This window comes from Hylobates moloch, unplaced genomic scaffold (genome assembly GCF_009828535.3).
Source record: "Hylobates moloch isolate HMO894 unplaced genomic scaffold, HMol_V3 SCAFFOLD_6, whole genome shotgun sequence".
Lineage (NCBI taxonomy): Eukaryota > Metazoa > Chordata > Mammalia > Primates > Hylobatidae > Hylobates > Hylobates moloch.
Window position 1 is genome coordinate 115,531,762 of NW_026652281.1, and position 13,843 is coordinate 115,545,604.

The 13,843-nt window shown below is 54.9% G+C and overlaps 1 protein-coding gene across 1 annotated transcript; it reads left to right on the top strand.

The window, feature by feature from the left end:
* Positions 1-7,042: 7,042 nt before the first annotated feature.
* Positions 7,043-10,164, top strand: EGR1 (early growth response 1). The gene is made up of 2 exons (XM_032158013.2): positions 7,043-7,632; positions 8,319-10,164. Exons 1-2 carry the CDS (start codon positions 7,326-7,328, stop codon positions 9,641-9,643), a joined length of 1,632 nt encoding a protein of 543 aa, XP_032013904.1. The 5' UTR covers positions 7,043-7,325; the 3' UTR covers positions 9,644-10,164.
* The last annotated feature ends 3,679 nt before the right edge of the window (positions 10,165-13,843 follow it).

A 13,843-nucleotide genomic window follows, 5' to 3' on the forward strand; every position in this document is an offset into this window, starting at 1 on the left:
GAACCCAAGCTCACCCACCAAGAAGCTGAGCAGCCCCGGCGCTGGGCGGTGGTGAGGGGCCAGAAATAACCGCCGTTGCTATTCCTGCCTTTCTGGGCTGGGTGGAAACGCTGCCTTTCTAATCTAAAGGCTGCTCTCAACTTCCTGCACATCAGTGGGCTCTTATGTAATGCTTCCCTCCCTCTCCTGCCCAACGAGCTTCCAGAGATTTCTGCAGCCGGCTGGCTTTACTGCACACTCAGCTGGGGGTAGGGGGAGCAAAGAAACCACCAGAGGCTGGATTGTCCTCTGAGCCCAGGGTCCTGCCAGCCTCAGGCCTGGGAGAGGGACTGGCCAGCACAGAGCAGAGGGACAGATGTCCAAGGGCAGCAGCCTTGTTCTGCATCTGCAGGGCACTGTGGGGCAGAGAAGACCCACTTCCGCCCACTCCCTCTTCCCTTTACAGACCCCTGCCCCCAAGAACAGACTGTGCCCCTCCCAAGTGCTGATGCCCCCAAGGTCTTCCATTTTAGGCCTAACCTGACTCTGCCTGGTGCATCACTCCCCAGGCAGCCGCTGGGGACAGCAGCCCAGACCCCAACTCTCCCAGGCAGGACCCTCCCCGACCCTCATCACCAGGGGCTCAATCCTCTGTTATCTCTTCCCTGCTGCCCCTAGATCCTGTCCAGAGCACGCCAGGCCCCCTTTTCAGACGCCCTGTGCCTCAGACCTCAGCATCACACTGCACGGCCCTTCACCTAGCACAAGACCCAGGGCTGTCCTCTGGCATCTTGAATGAGTAGATGAGACAGCTCACACTTCAGCACTCCAGGATGATCCTCCCTCTCTCTCCCTTGTCTTCCTCATGCTGCCCCCTCAGGGCACCTCTGTCCCATCTCATGCCTGGCCTCCTCAGGTTTCTTCTCACCCCTCAAAGCCTTCCCTGGGGTAGGAGCAGAACTGCCCCAGACGCATTCAAGGCCCATCAGCCTTCGGTTGGAAACTGGTCGGAAAGTGTGACAGGTGCCCCAGACAAACCCCAAGAGAGTCACTTCCTGAGCCCCAGGCCTGCCACGTGCAAACCACGGCCTGAACAGTGCACTTGGGTGCTGACGTAGCCCAGGGCTGGGGAGGAGGACGCAGCAATGGAAAAGGGGGCTTGTTTTCCTCTGAGAGCTGCAGCCGGCTCAGCCCTGGGTCGGGTGTTGGAGACGGGATGGTTCCACTGGCTTTCTCCTGGAGCCTCAGGAGCCTTGGGCAAGCTCAGTTCTCTCTCCCCTCTGCCTCTTCCTCCTCTCCGGTTTGCAAGGAAAAGTCTAAGTGCAGATATCAGCTGAGGGCCTCTCACCTTTTCCCTGGCTTCTGGTATCAGTCACTTAGCCAGCAAGGTCTGAGAGCCCCAGGTCATCCCTAAGCACCCTTGAGGCCCAGTAGGCCCCTAGACCAGGGTGCAGAGTGACTCGGAGCCTTCCTTACCTCCAACATGGTTTCCTGCAGGCCCCAGGCTGGTTGTTTCACCTGGGCTGTTGGTCACAGGTGGGGTGCTCACTAGCCCCAACTAAGATTTGGCTCCTTGGGAGGGGCCAATTTTTTCACCGTCTCCTCCCTTTCCTTCCCCCCAATCACAGCAAACAGAAGTGTGTCATTGGCCAAAAGATAGACCAGAAGGGAGTGAGGTGACTCAGATGCGCCAGCCTTGTGGCTGAGAAGCCAGGTCAGCACCATAACCCTATCTAGGGAGGTGACTTTCAGCCCTTTTCATGACAGGCTAAGGCCTGGGCAGCATGTAGGGTTCTGAGCTCAGCTCCTCCCACCGTTCCTGGGTGGAAGCTGCCTTCCAGGGAGCTCACACCACAGGGGCTGGGCAGAGTTGGGAAGGGCCACCTTCTCCTCTATATGAGCTGTGAGGACAGAACAAGGGAGAGTGGGGGTGGACTGGTATGTTTGGCTCTGCACAATGCTTGCTGTCCACACCTTCACCTGAGGCCCCACAAAGATCACAACCGGACTCCCTTCCCTCCTGAGGCCTTTGCAAGGCTGGCCCTCTGCCTGCAATGCTCTCCCCACCACACCCCTCTATGCAGTCAGTTTCCTCTTTTTTATCTTTTATCGCTGCATAAATGCCACCTCCTCCAATATGCCTTTCCCTCACCTTCCTAGTATATCAGCCACACTCACCATGATCTGAAATTATCCTTTTTATTTGCATAACTGTTTATTTCTGTCTATCCCACTAAATGGTATTTTCCATGAGAGCAAAGCCTCACTGCAGAATCTCTAAGACTCAGCACTGCACCCAATACACACAGTGGGCAATAAACCTTTTCAAAAGAATGAATGTTTTATTTAACTTTACCTTCTGCTACTTCCCAAGAGGAAATCTCTCTACTCCAGCCTATTTCCTCACCTTCCAGCCTCATTTTCCCCAGACAGACCACACATGGGCGCTCCTGGCCAACCCACCCCCAAGCCTGGCCTGAAACACCTTCTCACTTCCCCAACACAAAGTTTGGGCCTTTTCACGTTCCTTCTCCTCCAAAATCTCTTCATTGTCCCTGACTGTCTCCCAGCCCCTTGGAATCTCTCCCTTCTCTTATCTCCTATGTCCCTTAGTGTCACTGAGTTTTGCTGGCTAACAGAGCTGCTTCCTTCCTATTCTTTATTCTCTTGTAACATAGAATCCAGGCTCCCTTCTACCCAGCTGTAAGCTCCTTAGAGGCAAAGGCCTACGCCATGGGTCTTATTCCCAAACCTTGACTGCAGTTAGTCCTCAGGGAAGATTTTATTGTTGTTGATAATAGGTGTTCAACTGGTTAGGTTGTGAGTAAGAGAAACTAACTGAGGATGTTTTATTTTATTCAATAAAAAAGGAATTCATTGGCCTGCATAACTAAAAAGCTCAGGCTGAGTGCAGGGACCTTCTGTATGTCTGTCTCTCTCTTCTGTATGTCTGTCTCTTCTCTCTGACTTCCCCTGCATTGGTTTCATTCTCAGGCAGGCTCTCCAGGCCTGTGGGCGAGACGGCCTCCAGGCTTACATCCTATTGGCTTAGTACCATCAGGGAAAGGGAATTTCCCTTTACCAAGAGTTCTGGAAAAAGTGATTCTCATTGGCCTGGTTTGGGTCATGTGCCTATCCTGACTCAATCACTACAGCTAGGGAAATGAACCACTCCTAGGCTAGGCCACCCCTGGGTGGATGGCCAGGCCCAGGGAACATACCTACTTATAGATGTAGGGTGGGGGCTATCTGCTCCCAGCCACATGGATTACGGTGGCTCCCCAAAGGAAACTGCTGGCTGGGAATAGTAATAAAAAGAAAGGGGAATTGATGTTGGTCATGCAAAACAAAAGATGTAGACGTAGACTATGAGAATTTCCCGTGCTGAGCTTCAGCAAGAACCTGACAATACCTTAGGTGAGCTGCACAGGAGAATCATCGGGGAACTGGTTTGCCCTGGCTGGGGCGGAGGATGTTCTCTCCCAGGCTGGGTGGCTCTCCAGTGACAGCACAAGAATCCCAGGCCGATACCTTGGCTCAGTGCTGCCACTCGCAAGCTCGGGAAGATTGTGATGCAGCTGGTCCAGGGTAAAACCTGTCTTTTTCAGACCTCCACAAGCAATTCTGCTGCACAGTCAAGGTTGAAAAATTCTGCTTTAGTAAACGTTCTACTGCAGCAAGATGGATTCAGATAAACTCTTAGGGATTATGTCCCCTGTGATAGGATTGGTATGTTTTTCTCCATCTGCACAGCTTTCCAGAAAAGGGTCACTGGAGTTTTCTTGGAGGCTGAGGATGGGTGGGTGAACTGTGGATGACCCTATGGATCAAAAGCCCCTGAAAAGAACAATAGCCACTGTTTGTCGAATGCCAATTGCAAGGCAGGTACTGTGCGTTGGGACTTGACATATGGCAGCCCGCATAAATTTCAGTCCTCACAACAATACTCCCATGTGGGTATTATTACTATTATTTATTTATTTGAGACACAGTCTCGCTCTGTCGCCCAGACTTGAGTGCAGTGTTGTGATCTCGGCTCACTGCAAGCTCCGCCTCCCGAGTTCACGCCATTCTCCTGCCTTAGCCTCCGGAGTAGCTGAGACTACAGGCGCCCACCAACACGTCCAGCTAATTTTTTTGTATTTTTAGTAGAGACGGGGTTTCACCGTGTTAGCCAGGATGGTCTCGATCTCCTGATCTGGTGATCCGCCCGCCTTGGCCTCCCAAAGTGCTGGGATTACAGGCATGAGCCACTGTGCCTGGCCCCATGTGGGTATTATTAACATTAGCCCCACTTTACAGTTGAAGAAAGTGAGATACAAAAAGCGTGGCTGGCTGGGCACCGTGGCTCACGCCTGTAATCCCAGCATTTTGGGAGGCCGAGGCAGGTGGATCACCTGAGGTCAGGAGTTCAAGACCAGGCTGGCCAACATGGAGAAACCTCGTCTCTACTAAAAACACAAAAATTAGCCAGGTGTGGTGGGGTGCACCTGTGGTCCCAGCTACTAGGGAGGCTGAGGCAGGAGAATAGCTTGAACCCAGGAGGCGGAGGTTGCAGTGAGCCAAAATCGTCCCATTGCACTCCAGCCTGGGTGACACAGGGAGACTCTGTCTCAAAAAAAGCAAAAACAAGCAAACAAAAAGCTTGGCTGACTGGGTGCTGTGGCTCACACCTGGAATCCCAGCACTTTGGGAGGCCGAAGTGGGTGAATTGCTTGAGCTCAGGAGTTCAAGACCAGCCTGGGCAACACGGTGAAACCCCCTCTCTACGAAAATACAAAAAAAAAAAAAAAAGTAAAAGCCAGGCGTGGTGGCAGGCACCTCTAGTCCAAGCTACTCGAGAGGCGGAGGCTGGAGGATCATTTGAGCCTGGGAGGCGGAGGCTGCAGTGAGCTCGTGCCACTGCACTCCAACCTGGGTGCCAGCGTGAGACCCCGTCTCAGAAATAATAAAAACGCACAAAAAAAAGTTGGCTAAGGTACCCTACCAGGAAGTGGCAAGACGGATATTCAGACACAAGACCATCTGCGCTGCAACAGCCTGGCCTTCCTGCCCTTGCGGTAGGAGTCCTCTGAGAGGCGCATCACTCCTGCCCCAATGGACAACTCGGTAGACAGTAGGAGTGAGCCCCCCACCTCCCCAGCGGACTTGAGACGGCAGGCTCCGAGATGAGGGAGTCCTGGTTCATTGCTGGATTCCTTAAGTTTATTTTTATAAGAAAACATGTTTGGAGGGGGGACAGCCACAGAGGGATTAAGTCCAAGAAAGTTACACCCTCCCTCACCTAATACCCCTGACCCCGACCTCCAGAGGCTGTTGGGGTTCACAGAGACCCTCACCTCCTCCCTTCCCTCTCGGTGTCGTCAAGCACCCTCCTTCCCCACATTCACTTTCTGCTTTCTTTTTAAATCCAGAAAAACAGCACCTCCTCTGAATTCAGAGCTAGAGCAGGAGGAGCCTTCCCTTCCCGGAATCCCTGTTCCCTTTGGGGTGCGCAATTGACTGCGTCGTGGCGGCGGGGAGGGCTTCCCTGTTCGCGTTCGGCCCCAGGGAGACCTGCGGGAATCGTTCTCCCCCGCCACCACCCACCCCCTGCTTCCTTCTCCCCCTCGCCTTGGCCAGGCTCGGGGTGAGGAGTGTTATCCCGGAGCCTGGGCGCCTCGGCAGTGGCGGCTCCCCAGGGACTGCAGGGGGGAGCCCGGGCTGCAGCGCCTGCTCAGTTCGCGCTCACTGCGTCGAAGGCTCCCCCGGCCTGGCTCGGCGCCCAGCGCCGCATCCGGGAGGGTGAGCGAGGAGGCGGCGGAAGAGCCCGCGCGGCCGGAGTCCGGGGCTGGGAGTGGAGAGGGAACCTTCAGGGGGCAGCACCGAGCCGCCAAGCCGGTCGTCTCTTCGCGCCTAGCCCGGGGTCCCCAGATAGCCCATAGGGAAGCCTCCCTTTCGGATTCCCGCAGTGTCGGCCGGCCCTCCACCTGGACTGGATAAAAGGGGGGAAGTGACCCCTCACCACAAGGACCATTATCTCCTGGTGAGAACAGGAATCAGGTCTCTTTTGGGGCAATCAGCTTCCCCACTTCGGTCCCCCAAAGGTGGACTCTGCCGGCGGGGACTAGGGAACAGCCTTTCGGTTCCGGGGGAGCACAGGGGACGCCAGGCACCAGCAGCCCCATCCCACCGACAGGTGGCAGAGGCAAGGCAGCTCACTGCTATACAGTGTTCCAAGAACCAAGTGGCCGTGACTTCCCATCTTCAGTTTCCCAGCGACACCCGGAAAGACACCGTGCCATAGGTCGAGGCCCGGGGTCAAGGCCCCGCCTCTCCTGGGCGGCCCCTGCCCAGGCTGGCCCAGCCGCTCCTCCCCCGCACTGCGGGCTCGCTCTCACGGTCCCTGAGGTGGGCGGGCGGGCCCTGGATGACAGCGGTAGAACCCCGGCCCGACTCGCCCTCGCCCCCGCTCTGGGTCTGGGCTTCCCCAGCCTAGTTCACGCCTAGGAGCCGCCTGAGCAGCCGCGCGCCCAGCGCCACACGCCCCGAGCCCTCCCCGCCTGGGCGTCCCCGGCTCCCGCGAGCGCTTGGGCTCCCGGCTGGGAACCAGGGAGGAGGGAGGGAGCGAGGGAGCAACCAGCTGCGACCCGGAAATGCCATATAAGGAGCAGGAAGGATCCCCCGCCGGAACAACCCTTATTTGGGCAGCACCTTATTTGGAGTGGCCCGATATGGCCCGGCCGCTTCCGGCTCTGGGAGGAGGGAAGAAGGCGGAGGGAGGGGCGGGGGCAACGCGGGAACTCCGGAGCGGCGCGGGTCCCGGAGGCCCCGGCGGCGGCTAGAGCTCTAGGCTTCCCCGAAGCTTGGGTGCCTGGGATGCGGGCGCGGGCGCGGGCCTCAGGGTGCAGGATGGAGGTGCCGGGCGCTGTCGGATGGGGGGGCTTCACGTCACTCCGGGTCCTCCCGGCCGGTCCTGCCATATTAGGGCTTCCTGCTTCCCATATATGGCCATGTACGTCATGACGGAGGCGGGCCCGTGCGGCTCCAGACCCTTCAAATAGAGGCGGATCCGGGGAGTCGCGAGAGATCCCAGCGCGCAGAACTTGGGGAGCCGCCGCCGCCATCCGCCGCCGCAGCCAGCTTCCGCCGCCGCAGGACCGGCCCCTGCCCCAGCCTCCGCAGCCGCGGCGCGTCCACGCCCGCCCGCGCCCAGGGCGAGTCGGGGTCCCCGCCTGCGCGCTCCTCAGTGTTCCCCGCGCCCCGCATGTAACCCGGCCAGGCCCCCGCAACTGTGTCCCCCGCAGCTCCAGCCCCGGGCTGCGCCCACCCGCCCCGACATCAGCTCTCCAGCCTGCTCGTCCAGGATGGCCGCGGCCAAGGCCGAGATGCAGCTGATGTCCCCGCTGCAGATCTCTGACCCGTTCGGATCCTTTCCTCACTCGCCCACCATGGACAACTACCCTAAGCTGGAGGAGATGATGCTGCTGAGCAACGGGGCTCCCCAGTTCCTCGGCGCCGCCGGGGCCCCAGAGGGCAGCGGCAGCAACAGCAGCAGCAGCAGCAGCGGGGGTGGTGGAGGCGGCGGGGGCGGCAGCAACAGCAGCAGCAGCAGCAGCACCTTCAACCCTCAGGCGGACACGGGCGAGCAGCCCTACGAGCACCTGACCGCAGGTAAGCAGTGGTCTACGCCGAGGGGGAACCCTTTCGCCACCTCCTGGCGTCCTGTCCTTCACCGCAGGAGTGCTCCTGGACCTTAGGATGAGAGCCGGGTTTCACTTGCATTCCTCGCATCCCCAGAGTCATGTGTTAGAAGATGTCAAGGGACCCCACACAGCCCACCCCCTGCCCTCATCCCTACCGGAGCCCAGAGGATCGAGCTTTTGTTTTGGATGGAGAGCTCTGGAGCTGCGTGGGTGGGTGAACGGGGAGGGCTTGTTTTGATGAGCGGGGCTGCGCCCCCCACCTCCAGAACGGCTTGCCTTGCCTTGCTTGCCGCCTGTCCCCAAGGAAGGACCGTGATCCTTGGCCGTGGATGTCCCGGCAGCCCGGGTTTGGGGGCGCGCACTAGCCGCGGCCGTGGGGGTGCTGGCGGGAATCCCTCGCCCGCGCAGCCGCCGCTGCGGAGCGCTGCGAGCTGCAGTGGAGGGGGATTCTCCGTATTTGCGTCAGCTGTTGTTGAAATGGGCTCTACCACTGGAACGGGTCCAGGAACATTGCAATCTGCTGCTATCAATTATTAACTACCTCTGGAGTCAATGGTAGCCGGCCCGACCTCTTGCCTGGCAGCTCGGGTCGTCCTCGTCCTCCAGTGATTGCTTTCCAGTAACCAGACCTCCCGCTTCTCTCTCTCCTGCCAGAGTCTTTTCCTGACATCTCTCTGAACAACGAGAAGGTGCTGGTGGAGACAAGTTACCCCAGCCAAACCACTCGACTGCCCCCCATCACCTATACTGGCCGCTTTTCCCTGGAGCCTGCACCCAACAGTGGTAACACCTTGTGGCCCGAGCCCCTCTTCAGCCTGGTCAGTGGCCTCGTGAGCATGACCAACCCACCGGCCTCCTCGTCCTCAGCACCATCTCCAGCGGCCTCCTCCTCCTCCGCCTCCCAGAGCCCACCCCTGAGCTGCGCAGTGCCATCCAACGACAGCAGTCCCATTTATTCAGCGGCACCCACCTTCCCCACGCCGAACACTGACATTTTCCCTGAGCCACAAAGCCAGGCCTTCCCGGGCTCGGCAGGGACAGCGCTCCAGTACCCGCCTCCTGCCTACCCTGCCGCCAAGGGTGGCTTCCAGGTTCCCATGATCCCCGACTACCTGTTTCCACAGCAGCAGGGGGATCTGGGCCTGGGCACCCCAGACCAGAAGCCCTTCCAGGGCCTGGAGAGCCGCACCCAGCAGCCTTCGCTCACCCCCCTGTCTACTATCAAGGCCTTTGCCACTCAGTCGGGCTCCCAGGACCTGAAGGCCCTCAATACCAGCTACCAGTCCCAGCTCATCAAACCCAGCCGCATGCGCAAGTACCCCAACCGGCCCAGCAAGACGCCCCCCCACGAACGCCCTTACGCTTGCCCAGTGGAGTCCTGTGATCGCCGCTTCTCCCGCTCCGACGAGCTCACTCGCCACATCCGCATCCACACAGGCCAGAAGCCCTTCCAGTGCCGCATCTGCATGCGCAACTTTAGCCGCAGCGACCACCTCACCACCCACATCCGCACCCACACAGGCGAAAAGCCCTTCGCCTGCGACATCTGTGGGAGAAAGTTTGCCAGGAGTGATGAACGCAAGAGGCATACCAAGATCCACTTGCGGCAGAAGGACAAGAAAGCAGACAAAAGTGTTGTGGCCTCTTCGGCCACCTCCTCTCTCTCTTCCTACCCATCCCCGGTTGCTACCTCTTACCCGTCCCCAGTTACTACCTCTTATCCATCCCCAGCCACCACCTCATACCCATCCCCTGTGCCCACCTCCTTCTCCTCTCCCGGCTCCTCGACCTACCCATCCCCTGTGCACAGTGGCTTCCCCTCCCCGTCGGTGGCCACCACGTACTCCTCTGTTCCCCCTGCTTTCCCGGCCCAGGTCAGCAGCTTCCCCTCCTCAGCTGTCACCAACTCCTTCAGCGCCTCCACAGGGCTTTCGGACATGACAGCAACCTTTTCTCCCAGGACAATTGAAATTTGCTAAAGGGAAAGGGGAAAGAAAGGGAAAAGGGAGAAAAAGAAACACAAGAGACTTAAAGGACAGGAGGAGGAGATGGCCATAGGAGAGGAGGGTTCCTCTTAGGTCAGATGGAGGTTCTCAGAGCCAAGTCCTCCCTCTCTACTGGAGTGGAAGGTCTATTGGCCAACAATCCTTTCTGCCCACTTCCCCTTCCCCAATTCCTATTCCCTTTGACTTCAGCTGCCTGAAACAGCCATGTCCAAGTTCTTCACCTCTATCCAAAGAACTTGATTTGCATGGATTTTGGATAAATCATTTCAGTATCATCTCCATCATATGCCTGACCCCTTGCTCCCTTCAATGCTAGAAAATCGAGTTGGCAAAATGGGGTTTGGGCCCCTCAGAGCCCTGCCCTGCACCCTTGTACAGTGTCTGTGCCATGGATTTCGTTTTTCTTGGGGTACTCTTGATGTGAAGATAATTTGCATATTCTATTGTATTATTTGGAGTTAGGTCCTCACTTGGGGAAAAAAAAAAAAAGAAAAGCCAAGCAAACCAATGGTGATCCTCTATTTTGTGATGATGCTGTGACAATAAGTTTGAACCTTTTTTTTGAAACAGCAATCCCAGTGTTCTCAGAGCATGTGTCAGAGTGTTGTTCCGTTAACCTTTTTGTAAATACTGCTCGACTGTACTCTCACATGTGGCAAAACATGGTTTGGTTTTTCTTTTTTTTTTTTTTTTGAAAGTGTTTTTTCTTCGTCCTTTTGGTTTAAAAAGTTTCACGTCTTGGTGCCTTTTGTGTGATGCGCCTTGCTGATGGCTTGACATGTGCAATTGTGAGGGACATGCTCACCTCTAGCCTTAAGGGGGGCAGGGAGTGATGATTTGGGGGAGGCTTTGGGAGCAAAATAAGGAAGAGGGCTGAGCTGAGCTTCGGTTCTCCAGAATGTAAGAAAACAAAATCTAAAACAAAATCTGAACTCTCAAAAGTCTATTTTTTTAACTGAAAATGTAAATTTATAAATATATTCAGGAGTTGGAATGTTGTAGTTACCTACTGAGTAGGCGGCGATTTTTGTATGTTATGAACATGCAGTTCATTATTTTGTGGTTCTATTTTACTTTGTACTTGTGTTTGCTTAAACAAAGTGACTGTTTGGCTTATAAACACATTGAATGCGCTTTATTGCCCATGGGATATGTGGTGTATATCCTTCCAAAAAATTAAAAGGAAAATAAAGTGGCTGCGATTGGGTATGTGTTTCCTGGGTTAGGGGAAGGACTCTGCCCTATTGAGGGCTGTGAGGTTTTCTGAACACTCGGCCTTTAGAGATACAAGGATCCTCCAGCCAGAGTCAGGCCCACTGTGTGAAACTGGAGTTTGTTATTTATGAGGACTGAGTATGGGTCTTCAAACAGGGTCTCGCTCTATCCACCTAGGCTGGAGTGCAGTAGTGTAATCACAGCTCACTGCAGCCTTGACGTCCCAGGCTCAAGTGATCCTCTCACCTCAGCCTCCTGAGTAGCTGGGACTATAGGCACGTGCCACCACACTCGGCTAATGTTTATAGAGACAGGGTTTTGCCATATTGTCCAAGTTGGGGTTCTCTTCTTGATAATGGGCCTGTTCCTCTTCAGTCTGTTGGGCTGAAACTTTACCTTGGTTAGCTAAAGCCAAGAAAGGCCAGAGTTAGGGCTGGGACATGTGTGGCCAGAGGCAGTGTTACTCTCCTGGCATCAAATGTTGGGCCAGTCCCGTCCCCCACCTCTACTCAGGGTTGGAAAATCCATGATCTTGGGAATCCCTGCCATGTGCAGTTAGGGGAGGTAAGAAGTGGGCACAAGGGCTTTGGGGAAACAGTAACAATGCTGGGGCCAACTCAGCCTCCCCCTCCCATTCAGCATGTCCCCAGCAACTTGAGGGCATCAAAGAAGCCCAGAAGAGGTAAAGGCCAGTTCTCAAGCCAAGAATCCTTCCAGGAAGAAATTCTTATTACTTGCCAGCTGGAACTGCCATCCTTGGCAGCCTCGTGGGACAGAGGATAGAGTGGGCAGAAGGCTGGCCTGGTGTCTAAAGTTCCCATCCAGGCCAAATCTTTTCCCATTGTGTAGGAGGCCTGAGGTTCTAGGTTCTTTTGGCCCCAGTCCCCTGAGGGACCACTCCTGCTGCTGGGGCAATCCCTGTGGGCACATGAGCATCTGCCTACTCTGAGAGGCCTTGACCTGGCCACGACAGACACCATGGGAGGAATGTGGATTGTTGGTTGGGGAGACAGATACGAGACACAAATCACAGCATGGTATTGTGTTATGCAATATGGGCAAGAATGGAGCTCTTTGGGAGCACAGTGAAGGGCACCCAACCCACCCAGGGGTTTAGGAAAGGTGGAAAAATTGAGTTAGGAAGCACAAGCAGGAGTCAACCTGATTGACTTGGTTAGTGGGTGAGGCAGGGAGGACACTGGCTAAGTCTACTCAGCAGTGTGGATGAGATGGATTACTGAGTGGAAGCACTACCTCCAACCCTGATATCTAAGTCTTCTGTGAATTGGTCAGACTCCACCATTCACTGGGTGGATAGGTACAATAGATTTGATGTACTGGAATTCCCAAGCCTTGGCTCCTCTCCCAACTTCTGACTCCTAAAATCAGAGGGACAATGAGGTATCCCCTTGACCTGGTATGGTTATCAGGCCCTGAGTGAAGTGAAAGTCTAATCTGTTTCTATCTCTTCTCCTTCCTCTAAGGGTCTCCCAGGTGGTTCTCAACCCATACTTTCTGGAACCAGAGGAATTCCGATAAACCCCTGACATTGGCCCAATTCTTTCTTGTGCAGTCTAGCCTTCCCTGACGAACACTGTTGACCTCTGCCCTTTCCCATGGCACCGGACTCCTCAGCCTTGAGCAGGGGAACAGGACACCTTCTCTAGCAAGGGGCACATCCCTGTGAGCCTCCTGGAAAAATTGCCAGGTCCTGATGGCACAATATTTGTATTGGCACACCTCTTCCTAGCCCCACCTACCCCTCCCCATCTCACTCTAGGCCCAGGAACACAAGTCCATGCCTGTTACACATTCTTAAGAGTTTCTCACTCCAGACTCCCAAGAAATAAAACATGGCAAGAATAAAATATGAAAGAAAGAGCATTGAGACTCTTTCTTTAAAGCAGAGAGTCTTGTATGTTACAAATGCATCAGAATGAGATTCCCAGGCCCTATGAACAGAGCAGGTGACTGATACCTTACATTTGGAATAGGGTCCTGGAACTGGCCTTGATAGCAAGGTCATTCTGATGCAGATGCCTTGTCGTTAGCTAATATTTATTTTATTTTATTTTTGAGACAGGGTTTCATTGTGACTCAGGCTGGAGTGCAATGGTGCGATTATAGCCCATTGTAACCTTGAACTCCTGGGCTCAAAGTCTTCTCCAGCCTCCCAAGTAGCTGAGAATACAGATGCAATACAGGTGGCTAATTTAAAAAATTTTTTTTTAATTTATTATTTGCGACAGAGTCTGGCTCTGTGGCCCAGGCTGGAGTACAATGGCACGATCTCGGCTCACTGCAACCTCCACCTCCTGGGTTCAAGTGATTCTCCTGCCTCAGCCTCCCAAGTAGCTGGGATTACAGGCACCCACCACCACACCTAGCTAATTTTTGTATTTTTAGTAGACACAGTTTCACCATGTTTGCCAGTCTGGTCTTGAACTCCTGACCTCAGGTGATCTGCCCGCCTTGGCCTCCCAAAGTGCTGGGATTATAGGCGTGAGCCACCACACCCAACCTTTAATTTTTTTTTTTTTTTTTTTAAAGAGATGGGAGGGTCATACTTTGTTGCCCAGGATGGTCTCAAACTCCTGAGCTGGAATAGTCCCTCCCATCTTGGCCTCTCAAGGTGCTGGGATTACAGGCGTGAGCCAACACATTTGGCTGCTAGCTAATTTTTATTAGTCCATCACCAGGGTTTCTTTAGGTTCTGACAGTCCAAACTGAAGTTTCTTTTCATGGCTGAAATAGGGAATGGGGCAAAAAACTGCTCCCTTTTACAGTCCTATAGTATAATGAATGTGTTGGCTGATATAAAAATAAAAATATAAGAATAAGAAGTGTTGGCCGGGCGCGGTGGCTCACGCTTGTAATCCCAGCACTTTGGGAGGCCGAGGCGGGAGGATCACAAGGTCAGGAGATCGAGACCACGGTGAAACCCCGTCTCTACTAAAA